General features: G+C 42.2%; 1 protein-coding gene across 1 annotated transcript; it reads right to left on the bottom strand.

The window, feature by feature from the left end:
* Positions 1–342: 342 nt before the first annotated feature.
* TMEM167B (transmembrane protein 167B) lies at positions 343–5,707 on the bottom strand. The gene is made up of 3 exons (XM_027606458.2): positions 5,390–5,707; positions 3,314–3,445; positions 343–2,776 (listed from the first exon to the last, which is right to left on the bottom strand). Exons 1-3 carry the CDS (start codon positions 5,397–5,399, stop codon positions 2,694–2,696), a joined length of 225 nt encoding a protein of 74 aa, XP_027462259.1. The 5' UTR covers positions 5,400–5,707; the 3' UTR covers positions 343–2,693.
* Positions 5,708–12,744: the final 7,037 nt, after the last annotated feature.

The following is a 12,744-nucleotide window of genomic DNA, read 5'->3' as shown; positions in this document are numbered from 1 at the left end:
TGAAGAAGTTTATGGCTGGTAATGGCAGATAATATTTGTATTTTAAGAGCAGTGGTAGATAAAATGTATTGAGTGTTATCTGCCTTACTTAACATACCTCAAAACTTATTGGTATATATATGCTTATATATGTAAGCTGATACATGTATCTGCTCCCTCAAAGGAGAAAACTACACCTTCATAAATTCTGAACTATCATATATTTGGTGACCATCACAAGGGGTCAACAAGAATAATGATATTCACTAATGTAAACTAAAAAGGTATACTTGGGTAGAACCAAGGGAAGTGTTGAACAAAGTTCAATGAATTGATCATGTGACAAATAAGTGGACAAAAATGGTAGGGAAAGAAATTTTATTTTCAAGGATTTGTGCAGACAATGGTGAATAAAAAACTGTATTTTAACTATAAAAGGCTGACTTCACTCCACCCTGGCATTCAGGGTTTATGGTGATGCCAGTTTGAATCTGAGGCAATACTGCTATCCCCCTTCTTCCACCCCTAAAAAACTCCCTCAGAGGAACAATTTCCTACCATTTTCAGTCGAAAAACATATGACACATCAACCAAAGTAATGAGTTAAAACTTCTGCTTATCTGCTTACATAAAGGCAAGAAATAAGCTGTGTATTTGTTTCTTGCTGTAAATTACCTTCATTCTGTGCACTTTTTGGTACATTCTCGTAGGAAAACATCTCAAAATATAACAATTTAGGTCAAGATGACCCACCGGGGAGGCTGTAAAAATCAGTTTGAACAACTAGAACTGTGAAGTGAAGCAGCTCTCCTCACCAAGCTCAGAGATATTAGCCCTACTGGAAAACAAGTCATTAAAGCTACAAAGTAACAAGTGCAAAACATGCTGAACCTGTATTTCCAGGGAATAACGTTCCTGCTGGCCAACAGGTCCCAAACACACCTACAAGGTGTAACTCTTCCTTTCTGTTCCAATAGATGTCCTTTCCCTCATGTGGAAGATCCTCAGAAGAGACAATGGAAAACATATGAATCAGTGAAATTTACCCTGCAGGCCAGTTCTTGAAGAGACAAAAAAGCCACAACTCTGAGATGATTAGACATGTAGTGTTTACTTGAGGACTTTTTACACCTTTAGAAACCCTCAAAGCACTAAACTGTCTATATCGGAACCTAAACTTCCTAGCAGCTTTTCTTTGGGGAAAAGACAAAACACAATTTCCTGCCACACAGGGGTCAACCACAACTAAACTGTCCACAGTCAAGTTTTACTGTAACGGACAATTCAATTTGTTCCTATGTTGATGCCTGCTTTTTACAATAATTTTAGACCAATACTCTCTTTTTTTAAATGGAGAAGTCTTCCCTTCAAATATTGAGTCATCTAAAATGATTTGTGTATGAGTAACCATATCCATAGAAAAGCCCAGTAATCTCCATTGCAAACATGTTTTCCTTTACTTTAGAAAACACCCTCATTTTATTCGTGGATTCTGTGAACTTTCCAAACATGCCCAAGAATATCAGCATCTTCTCTCACTCATTTGAATTTATCATGTTCTTAGAATACAAAGAATTTCCAAGAGATAGCTAGAGTACTGCAATATGCGGAAAACTAAGAGTTGCCCAAGAAAAACAAGTGCTCAATTAAAAATTGCCATAAAAATCCAGACTCAAACACAGAATAAGGTTGTGTCTTGGATAACATGACAAAACATCCATCTAACATCACAATACATTCTTATACTAGTTGACTTCACTAGTGTATGAATTATATACTAGATTTCTTTTACCCTAACTGCAAATATATTAAAAATTATTTCTTCAATACTTTCTTTCCCCTTAAGACTGAGTAACACTATTTAGCACTCAGTAATGTATATAAAAAGGCTTCAGGAAAATTGCAACAGTGGATTCATTTTCCATATACCACCTGATGGGATGAAGTCTCCTTTGGGGGATACTGGTAAACAGAACATTTTTCCTTACCTAAGTTACTGCTTCTGGTCTCATCATGGACAGTTAATTCCCAAATCTTATGTAGGCCCAGGTTTTCTTGGCAAACTCTTGAGCTACCAGCACACAGCACAGCTATTTCATCTGTTCTCTGTTTGCAGTTAGGACCATGCCTCTCTCTTATGTTCCCAGATGGGTATATGAAAGAGAAATTTCCAAAGCCAAAAAATTTCCTTGGCGTTGTATAACTCCTGTCCTCCCCTCTCCACCCCACCCACTCACCCCTGCCCCCACCAATTTGCCAAATCCAAATCAAACAGTGAAAAAAAATGTCAAGTCTTGAAAATTCTCTCTCCTTCCAAGAGGTGTGAATACAGCCTATGTCCTTCCCTAATGAGCCTCAGTTTGAAAAGATCCTGATGATGGGCTGAAGAACAGAATAGGTGACAGGTTTTTATGTAGGAGGTATGTAATCTTATCACCGTGGGATATTAATTTATCTGGACATTATATGCTCTCTGCTGAGGACTGATTCACACACAGAGCAAAGGAAGTTGGCCTTCTGGAGTCCCCTAAAGCATAAATAATGTTTGTAACCATGAGGAATTTTCCCCACATATGGTAGGGGTAGATTCTGTGGTGTCATCTTGGGGACTTTGATGATTTTAGCTGAGCTCTCTTACGCTGGGCCCAGGCCCCGGACAGTTTCTTCACCCTCATCCTCTTGGTTGGCAGCTGATGAGATGGATGCTTTGGAATTCATTTTACAAACAGGACGTAAAAGGCCATTACAACACAGGCGATTGCCACAGCAGCATGCAGCCTGGTTCCGATCACAGCGGCTGGCAGACAAAAGTAAAAAGAGAAAAGAAATCACACCCTGCCCTTCATATAAGTCCTCACTTTCAAGGTGGTATTTTGAAATCTCTAGTCACGACAAAGAGACCTATCAAGGTTCTCAAGAACCCACCCGGGGATACATTTAAGTACTATCCTTAAGCTCTAGGTTCTAGGTGAATATACTGTTTGTATTTTGCTCTATTTTGAAAAAAAGATTTAGGTAGGTAGGATTTACCCTTAATAAAAAGTAAAAAAAAGCATCTGAGTTGAAACTTAAAAAGAGACTCCAATATATTCTTTCCAGAAATTCAGAAAAACTTTTCATTGGGAAACTATTCCAACAGTTCTAGTCCAGTCTAAATGGCTTTAATTTAGATACTTTTACTCCATGGAGAATATTAAAATTACCTTGATGCTAAAATAAATGATTATGTAAAAGTGGAACCAAATACAATGCCAGCCTGCCCACCCGCTACACTTTGTAGCACCCCGCTGTCCAGAGATGGCCATCTCCTCTCCCTGTCCAGAGAAGATCATACCTTTGTAAAACACACCCCAAACTCCCTTCTTCTCTGAGAGCAGCCAGGTTTTGAGACGAGGTACTTTCTTGAAGTAAGCACAGGTGCAAACAAAGAGCAAACCAAACACCAGAATCCCATCCAAGGAGTACACTGTTACAGAAAGAAAAATAAACACACACACACCTTTGGTACTAATCTAGCTTGTGATCCCATTTGAGAACTCCAAGGAGAACAGAGTAATATAATATCCAGGTGATAAAATCAACCAGCAATGCCAACCCTTGACAAGAGGGAGCCAAAATCCTGGGACTAACAAGGTTACTTCATTGTTCCCCAAACTGCTTGTAGACAATTCCCTCACAAAGATTTCACTGCACCCTCCCCTCCCCTTTCAAGAGCTACAAGTCCTGAGAAGAGTGCATCACTTTAGTGCAATCAATCTCCCAGGAATGGCCAGTGGCCAGTGTTGGTAACAGTTTGAGAGAAGTGTAAGAATCCTTGGAGCCTGAGCTGAGGAAAGTACCCATGTTCCTATTATCAATCACTCATGTGCTAAAGGAGAGCCAGATGGTTAGCCAAGTCTCTCAGATCTGCATTTGTTGAAGAATACGTTAAGGCGAAAGTAAAGCTTAATGGAAATAGCAAGGATTAGAATTCATAAACTACAGTTTTCCTATGCTTATCTTATACCTCATGCATGATACTCTACTTACAAACCAAATTTCTGCTGGAGTAACTACAGATTCTTGTAAAAAAATAAAAGTATCTGAGGTGTCGACATAGAACAATTGTGGAAAAAAGCTTTGAACAATTAGTTCTATTTCTTACATATGTAAAACAAGCTATTTCTTGTACATGTAAGCACAATGAAGCACCTAACTGCAAAAAAAAGAAAAAAAATTTCAGACCATAAAAGGAGGGAAGATAACTAAAATTTACTCAGTGATTATTATGTATCAGATTGCTCTCTTATTTCCTGGTTCAGATGATTTCTTCCTCCCAGAAATGTCCCTTCTGGTACTGTGCCTCAGACCTGTGACTTGCCCAGGAAGCTCCAAAAGGATATTTTACATAATCAGTATCTGCCAGTTCTGGACCACTCTATCTCCCTCTCTCCAGATAGTTTTATCTCACAGCCAGGTGTCATATGAGAAAGGGCCCAGTAAATTAACACATACACTAAATTCTTATGATGAATGATGCTTTAATGTATTATTTAATGTATTATTCTTTTACTTTCATAAGTTCTTGCAGACAATGCCAAAATTCACAAAGAGGTGAAATCTGAGTCTCCACTGCGAGGCTTATGGAGAAGGTACTCTTGAGAAATGCTTTCCTGTGCCCCTCAAGGGGGCCTTCTCTTCTTTCCTATAAAGCTGACTCTAAGACCATAAAAGTCCTGCTTCCTGCACTTCCCTGGAATTAGGAAATCATGTCTATAAAGTGTCCGAAAACGTCTGGAAAATTAGGTCGGATAAACAGGGTTGCAACTGCCACATCGTTTAGAAGAGGCAGTGTCTAAATCCAACCCTTGCAACACTAGCCAGGGTCTCCAGATGGGATCACTCAGGCAGGACTTTATAATCAAAGAAGAGAAAGCTAACCGGCATTTTTTTCAAAAACAAGGAGAACTTTGTTTAAGGGTCTACATTCGCCCCCAGGAAGTGTGAGGCTTGACCCTCTCTGTGATTTCTTGGTCCTCCCAATGAGGCTACAGTCCGAAAGTATGAGAACGCAGGGGGCTGAAAGGAGGATCCTCTCTTTCCCCTGGTCCTAAAGCAATAGTCCAACTGGGACTGGCCTGCCTAGGAGTCTTGCAAGGGCTAGAACGAACTTCTATGAAGGGGGAAGAGAAAGCACAGGCTAGGAACTGAGGACTTGGGGTGTGGAGACGAGAGGTACTGGTATTTCTAGATGGTCACGGGACGGGGGAACCGCGGAAGGGTCTGGCGACAAGAGTTACGGGCAGTGAGAGGCCATGGTGGGGCTGGGCTGGGAGGGGGCGGGGAGAATGGCCACGTCAGTCCCGGTCCCGCCCGCCACGTTTCCCCTCGTCCCTTACTCCCACTCTTCACTCTGGACATTGGCTCTCACCGTTCGTCATGGCGGTTGGGCCCGGGCCTGGCTAGGGGTTCCGGGATCAGCTGTAAGTGATAGAGGCGAAGACTGGGGAACCCAGCTCCGTGTTGACACTTCCCGATCGGGGCCGCAACGACGGGTAGGAGGGGTAGTACGCAGGCGCAAGGGCAGAGAGGCGAGCGCCGAATGCAATCAGGAGTGGCTAGCCGATTGCGGAGCTAGGGAACTTGTGTGGGTGGTGCTTGCTGCTTACGCCCGCGTAAGAAGAGCGCCATCCGAGAAGCTTCCTAAGTGGCCATGGTAACCTTGTCTTCCTCTCCCTCTGCCCCTCCCCCTGCTCATGCTTGCTCTCGCGCGGGCGCTCTCTCCCCACCCCCAATAAAAAATAAAATTCGGCGAGAGTTCAACTCAATCTTCCGAGGCTGAAATTCTAAGTAAGGTTACCAGTGATTTGACAAGGTCCTAAAGCAACTCAGTGCCGGTCTTGCTGCAGAGCCAATCTGCTGACTGCGGCCTGCTTCGTTACAGAAAAAAAGCTCCCGGGCGCCTGGGTGGCTCAGATGGTTAAGCGTCTGCCTTCGGCTCAGGTCATGATCCTGGAGTCCTGGGATGAAGTCCCGCATCGGGCTCCCTGCTCCTTGGGAGCCTGCTTCTCCCTCTGCCTTTCTCTCTCTCTGCCTCTCTCTCTCTCTCTGTCGCTCGTGAATAAAAAAGAAAAGAAAAGAAAAGAAAGCTCCTAAATGCCTCCTTCTAAGAGCTGGAGTGGAGACAAGCCAAAAGAAGTCTGATGCAAGACAGACTCCTTGCAAAAATATAAATAAATGCGGGGGTGGGACGGGGAGACATAGGGGACAAAACCTAAGACAAGGCCAGATATATTTATGCACATACACATGCAAATCCCCCTGCCCAAATGAACTGCTCACAACCACTCAAAAACAACATAAAAATTCCTAGTTGTCGGGGCGCCTGGGTGGCTCAGTTGGTTAAGCGACTGCCTTCGGCTCAGGTCATGATCCCGGAGTCCTGGGATCGAGTCCCGCATGGGGCTCCCTCCTCAGCGAGGAGCCTGTTCCTCCCCCCTCTCATGTACACTCTCTCTCTCTTTCTCATTCTCACTCTCTCAAATAAATAAATAAATCTTTAAAAAAAAATTCCTAGTTGTCTTGGCCTTTGAATCTTTCATCAATTGTTATCTAAATCAGCATCAGCACTAATAATATCACGAGCAATCGTTAATTCCCTGCACCCATAGAGCCCAAACCAAGTCCTAAATAAATTCATGTTCACTAATTTGGGTTGATCATGTAGCTCATCTTCAACTAAAAAATTTCTCCTCTTTTTTGGATACTATTGAACTGTGTTAGCATCACTGACCTGCACCTAATTGTTGTCTTTACTCAGGTTCTTCCACCTAAATATAGATGTTCCTAAGAAACCTACACCCTCTTTTTCTCATTATTAACTCTCAGTAGGCGACCTATTCTCTGCATGGTTTCAACTACTACCTCTTTGCAGAGTTCTTAAGTTGATGGTCTATCCAAGCTCCAATCTTACATTTCTAATAGATGTTCTTCTGATATCTGAAATGTTTAAAGCCAAATGCAATTCCCCTCCGATTTCCCATTTCCTAGGATTAATATTCCTTTCCCCCAATCACTAAAGTTTAAATTTGTAAGCCATCTTTGAGTCAGTTAGCTTTTTTCAAGATGTCATTCAGATTGTTCCCTTTTCAATCCTGCAGCCATCATGTTACTGATTTTACTATGTCAGTCTTCTTTAAGCATCAATTTTATCCTCCAGCAGTGAAAACTTACATTCGTAGAACATTTTGACATTTCCAAAGCCAACACACCTTGTTGTATTATCCTATTTCATCCTCACAAGCATCTTATTATCCTATTTTGGAGATAAACTGAGGTTTAGGGTAAAACTACCCAGTGTCACACTGTAGCAATAATTCTGGTCTTCTGAACTGAGGACTAAAAATTTTGCTCCAAATCACGACTGTTGTTTCCGGTAACAGCAACCACCGGCTGCTAAATATTATTTAACTCCTTACCTTGCTATTTATGGCCTTCCTGCAGCACTTTCCACTGTTCTCCCAGGTAGACTTTAGGCTTCAGCTGTGAAAAGACTTCTGTATTCTTCAAATAGTGCTGTTTGCATTCACAGTTTTTGCTCATGCCATTTACTGTTTTGGTGATAACTCTATCTCCTCATTTTGTACTAGAAGGAAACGACTCCAATTTTTTTTTAAAAGATTTATTTATTCATTTTAGAGAGGGAGAGAGCACACAAGCAGGGGGAGGGGTAGAAGGAGAGGGAGAGACTCTCAAGCAGACTCTGACTCCCCACTGAATTCGGAGCCTGATGCAGGGCTCAGTCTCACCACCCTGAGACCATGACCTGAGCTGAAATCAAGAGTTGGCCACTTAACCGACTGAGCCACCCAGGTGCCCCAAAACCATTCCAATTTTTGTCACTCTCCATATAAGTCTTTTTCCCCATTGATCTCAGAATTTAAGAATAAAGTTTAAGGACAAAGTCATGACAGTTGAAGAGCTGAGAAGAGTGATTAATTAGTTGTCTAGTTACTCTTTCAAAGGACAGTGATAGACCACAATATCTTACTCTGAATAACTAGTTATTTTATTCTCTGCTCAGAATTTGCCCATTTCTGTTTCTTCTTTTTCTATGTGTCTTTCTTCTTCTTCCTACTCCTTCTGCCCACTCTGACATTTATGCCCTTCTTTCTTTCTCTCTCTACCACATTTTTTCTTTTCCAGGTTTTATAAAGTATTTTATCTTTTTATTGAATAAAACTAATCTCACCAGATTTTTGTTTCAAAATTTGTTATATCAAGAATTTTATATTTAAAAAATTAAATTCAAGTTTTCTTTCTGTAAAATTGGGTTGTATTGGTTGCTTCTTTCTAGGGTCGTTGAAGGAGTAGATGAATTACTGTTTACAATACCTGGCATGAAGTAAGTGCTCCATAAAGGCTAGTTATTACTGTTGTTGTTGTTCATTTGTTTAAAAAATATTAACTGGGGCACCTGGGTGGCTCAGATGGTTAAGCGTCTGCCTTTGGCTCAGGTCATGATCCCAGGGTCCTGGGATCAAGCCCTATATCTGGCTCCCGGCTGGAAGGGAGCCTGCTTCTCCCTCTCCCTCTGCCTCTCCCCCTGCTCATGCTCTCTCTATCTGTGTCTCAAATGAATAAAATCTTTCCAAAAAAAAATGTTTTAAATAAAAATATTAAAAATATTAACCAGTGTCTACTATGTGCTGAGCACTTTGCTAGATTCTGCAGGAATAGAGGCAAAAATGAGTTCCTGCCCTCAGAGAACAAACTGTATTGAAGAAGATAGATGAATGAACACATTTAATAGAGCACAGGCATTATGTATCTAATGACATTATTTTTGATCTTCATAACTGTTTTGCAGAATATTTTTAAAATGAGAAACCTGAGACTCAAAGAAGGCACATGGGTGACATCGCATAGCTAGTTAGGATTCAAACCCAGGTCTATCTGACTTCAGAGCTCCCTTCCCCTTGTTTTCACAATGCTTCAAATTGGGATCCTTTCCACTGATACTAATCTCTGATGGTTTTGTTCCAAGCATTAGTGTTTCTGTCACCCTGAAAAGCACCATATAGCCTTACATCGGGGCAAAGCTTGGGCCGCTGGCTCTTGCAGCCAAACTGCAAGGAATAAATAGAGCCCCACTGACTGGGGACTCAGTTCAGACAGTCCTTCCTCAGTTCAGCCTCCACTGGAAGACAGGCAGTTGTTGCCAAACACCTGTCAGTCAAGAACAGTGGCCTGTTTGTTCGGGTTTTTGTGGTCACTGTGGTGAACGCTAATCAGTCATGGGGACCATGACTATGGCATTCTGGTTTAACCAAAGAGTAAGTTCAGTCCCAAAGGCACAGCTTGTAACAATAGCTTCATTTGAATTACAACATATTTGAAAAGGGGTGTCAAACAGGCATTAATTTATGCTACAAGTATTTATTCCGGGACTTCTGAGCCTAAGGAATGTACTAGCCTTTGGAAGCTCAAAGATGAATGAGAAACAGACTCTGTTTTTAATAAGATTTAGTAGACAAGATAAGCTGTGTGTATAAATCACCAGAAAATACAGTAGAAAGTGAGAAGTATCGAAGGAAAATGAAAATTAAGTGCTGTAGGAGAGTGAAGGAGAAAGTGCTTTCAGCTGGAGAGCCCAGGGGAGGTTTAGTGGAGGTGCAGACATTTTAGCTGGGCTGGAAAGGTGCATGTAGCATTTCAATAAAAAAGATATTTTAGTGGGAAAGGAGTAGAGTGATCAAAGGCATGGAGATGGGAAAGCACAGGATAAGTTTGGGTCACAGCACGCTCTTGCCTTTCTCCTTCACTGGCTAACTCCAGTCATCCCTCAGGTCTCAGCTCAAACCTCACCTGCTCAGGGAAGGCATCTCTGACCTTCTTGTGTTGCCTTCCCCCATCATGCTCTGATGAGATCATACAATAGCTATTCAATTCATGTCCCTCTGCTACACTGTAAGGTTCATGAGCCCGGGACTGTGTATTTTCAATGTTTGTCATTTTATCCACAGTCCCATACCAGTGCTGCACATTCTACAGGTTCTTGGAAATATTTTGTTGTGTGCATAATTGAATGTGGTCTGTGGAACTAGAATGGAGAGTTCATGAAGGAGAACAGCAGAAGATGCTGCTGAAAGATAGGTTCTGGCATAAAAACAGCTAACACAGAATGTTGACTACAGTTCAAAGCACCTTCCGGGTGTTTATGCATCCAAGCCTCCTAATAACCTTGGAAGGTTAGGAACTTATCTCCATCTCACAGATAAGGAAGGGATGTATTGAGAGGTCAAGTAAGTTGTTTCAAAAGTAGCATAGCTGGTAAGTAGTACTGCTAGGATTTCTTTTTCTTTTCTTTTTTTTTTTTTTTGAGAGACAGTGTGTGTGTACGCATAAGGTAGGGGGAGGGGCAGAGGGCGAAAGAATTTTTTTTTTTTTAAGATTTTATTTATTTATTTGACAAAGAGAGACACAGCGAGAGAGGGAACACAACCAGGGGTAGTGGGAGAGGGAGAAGCAGGCTTCACGCCAAGCAGGAAGCCTGATGTGGGGCTCAATCCCAGGACCTTGGGATCATGACCTGAGCTAAAGACAGACGCTTAACGACTGAGCCACCCAGGTGGCCCAGGAGAGAGAGAATCTTGAGCAGATTCATGCTGAGTGTGGAGCCCAACTCAGGGCTCCATTCCACTACCCTGAGATCATGACCTGAGCAGAAAGGAAGAGTGAGAGGCTCAACTGACTGAGCCGCCCAGGCTCCCCAAGTACAGCTAGGATTTTAAAACTGACTCATCTGACCCCAGTTTAACCAAAGAGTATAGGCATTCTTTGGTAAAGAAGCAGATGGTTAAGACTGCACAAGATTATTGTGGAAATTCTGAAAGCCACTTTAAAAAAATGACACTACCTCAGCCCCAACAGGGAGTGGCACTAAGTCTGTACCCTGGGGTGGAGGGGAGGGAGTGAGGGGTGGAGTGGAGGGGGCAGGGTGAGGGTGGGACTGCTTAGCTTCTCCTGGATTTGGGGTCTAGTTGGTACTACCTGCCTGCCCTCTCCTATCCCATCCTAATATATGCTTCAAGCCCACCACCCAGCCTCCTGTTTTCCTCATTTCTGATAGCCCCTCCCACTGCCTTTCGGTCCCAATTTTTCTCCCACAACTCAGCTCTACTGCTCCCTTCTATCAGCTACTGCTGTCTGCCTCTCTACTGACTCCATTCTTTTGGAAACAAATCTCTTTTGTCATTAACCTTTTCTTCAGAAGCTCATTCCACTTTTTTGCCATAATAAAAACCTGACTTTTTCTAGCAGTTAGATAAGTGTCTGGCACAAATTCACAGCCTTACTCATTTGGTAATCATTTATTCAAAGTCCACCTTCCTTGAGCCTACTGCCCTTTAAGGCTATTTTCCTCTCTTCGCTTTTCTACCCTTCACTGTCCAACTATACACTCATTCCTTAACCTCTTATAATCTGGCTTCCGTCTTCACTATTGCCCTGAAACTATTTTGTCCAGATTATTCTACCACCTCCTAATTGTCAAATCCTAAACCTCATCTTCAATCTCTTAAACTCTTAATCTCTGTGGCACAGAGCACTCCTGACCACTTGCTTCTTTTTGAAAGTTTTTCTTTTGGCTTTCGAAATACGTTCTTTTCCTCTTCATCTTTCTTCTTTATCTTTTCCTACAGTTAAAAATGATTAAAGAGATTTAGGAAAAGGCCTTGGATTTGAACACTTCATGGACGGCAGAACGCTTTTATAGGATAAAGAATAAAGAACAAGAAAGAGAAAAATGAAAATATCTGATTGGCTGGCTGATAGTCAACCTCGTTTGGAGTGAGAAGGCCCAGAATTGCCTTGGCATTTGGGGATTGGCTAAGGAATATGCTGCATTTCTGGTTAAACAGAACAATTAAGTTTCCATTTGCTGACATGGCACCTGGGGCAGGAATGGCTCCACCGTGGGTCTAGAAATCTATTTCAGCACTACCTCTTGAACCATTCCTTCTTTTCTGTTTCGCGATGTACCATTTCTAAGGATCTCCCCTTTGCCCCCCTTCTCTCTTGCCTTTGTTGCTGAGCAGTCTTTAAACTCTCACTTTTGTGTTGATGTTTCCCACACCATTTTCTTTGGTCCCAATTTCTCTGTGGATTTCCGGGCCTGCGTGTCCTTCTGCCTATAGGACATCTCTAGACTCTTAGACTGAGCTCATTTTCTCCCCCCACCCCAATAGATTTCCCATTTTACTTTCCAATTTATATTAATAATGTTCCATCCATCTGGATATAAACCTCTCTCTCCATTGCTATCAGATTCATTCAGACACAAAGTCCTGTAAGTTCTACCTCCTAAATTCCTTCTTTTTAATTCGGGTTCTAATCATCTCTCATCCTAGATCTCCCTGCTCAAGTGATCTTTTTTTTTTTTAAAGATAAGTCGTGGGCGCCTGGGTGGCTCAGTTGGTTAAGCGACTGCCTTCGGCTCAGGTCATGATCCTGGAGTCCCAGGATCGAGTCCCACATCGGGCTCCCTGCTCAGCAGGGAGTCTGCTTCTCCCTCCGACCCTCTTCCCTCTTCCCTCTCATGCTGTCTATCTCTCATTCTCTCTCTCACAAATAAATAAATAAATAAAATCTTAAAAAAAAAAGATAAAGATAGGTCGTGTGTCTCTTCTGCTTAAAGACCTCCCAGGAACTCTGCAGTGTGAAGTTCAGTCTCTGAAGAGAACATTCCAGGCCTTTCACACTCTAACTCCAGCTTCATTCCAGCCT

Source organism: Zalophus californianus, chromosome 4, assembly GCF_009762305.2.
Source record: "Zalophus californianus isolate mZalCal1 chromosome 4, mZalCal1.pri.v2, whole genome shotgun sequence".
NCBI lineage: Eukaryota > Metazoa > Chordata > Mammalia > Carnivora > Otariidae > Zalophus > Zalophus californianus.
This window is presented reverse-complemented; position numbering and strand designations above follow the sequence as displayed.

Coding starts and splice junctions, on each gene's coding strand:
- TMEM167B (XM_027606458.2), bottom strand. Junction 2,777..3,313: donor TTGGGGTGTGTTTTACAAAG/GTATGATCTTCT, acceptor TTTGTCTGCCAG/CCGCTGTGATCGGAACCAGG.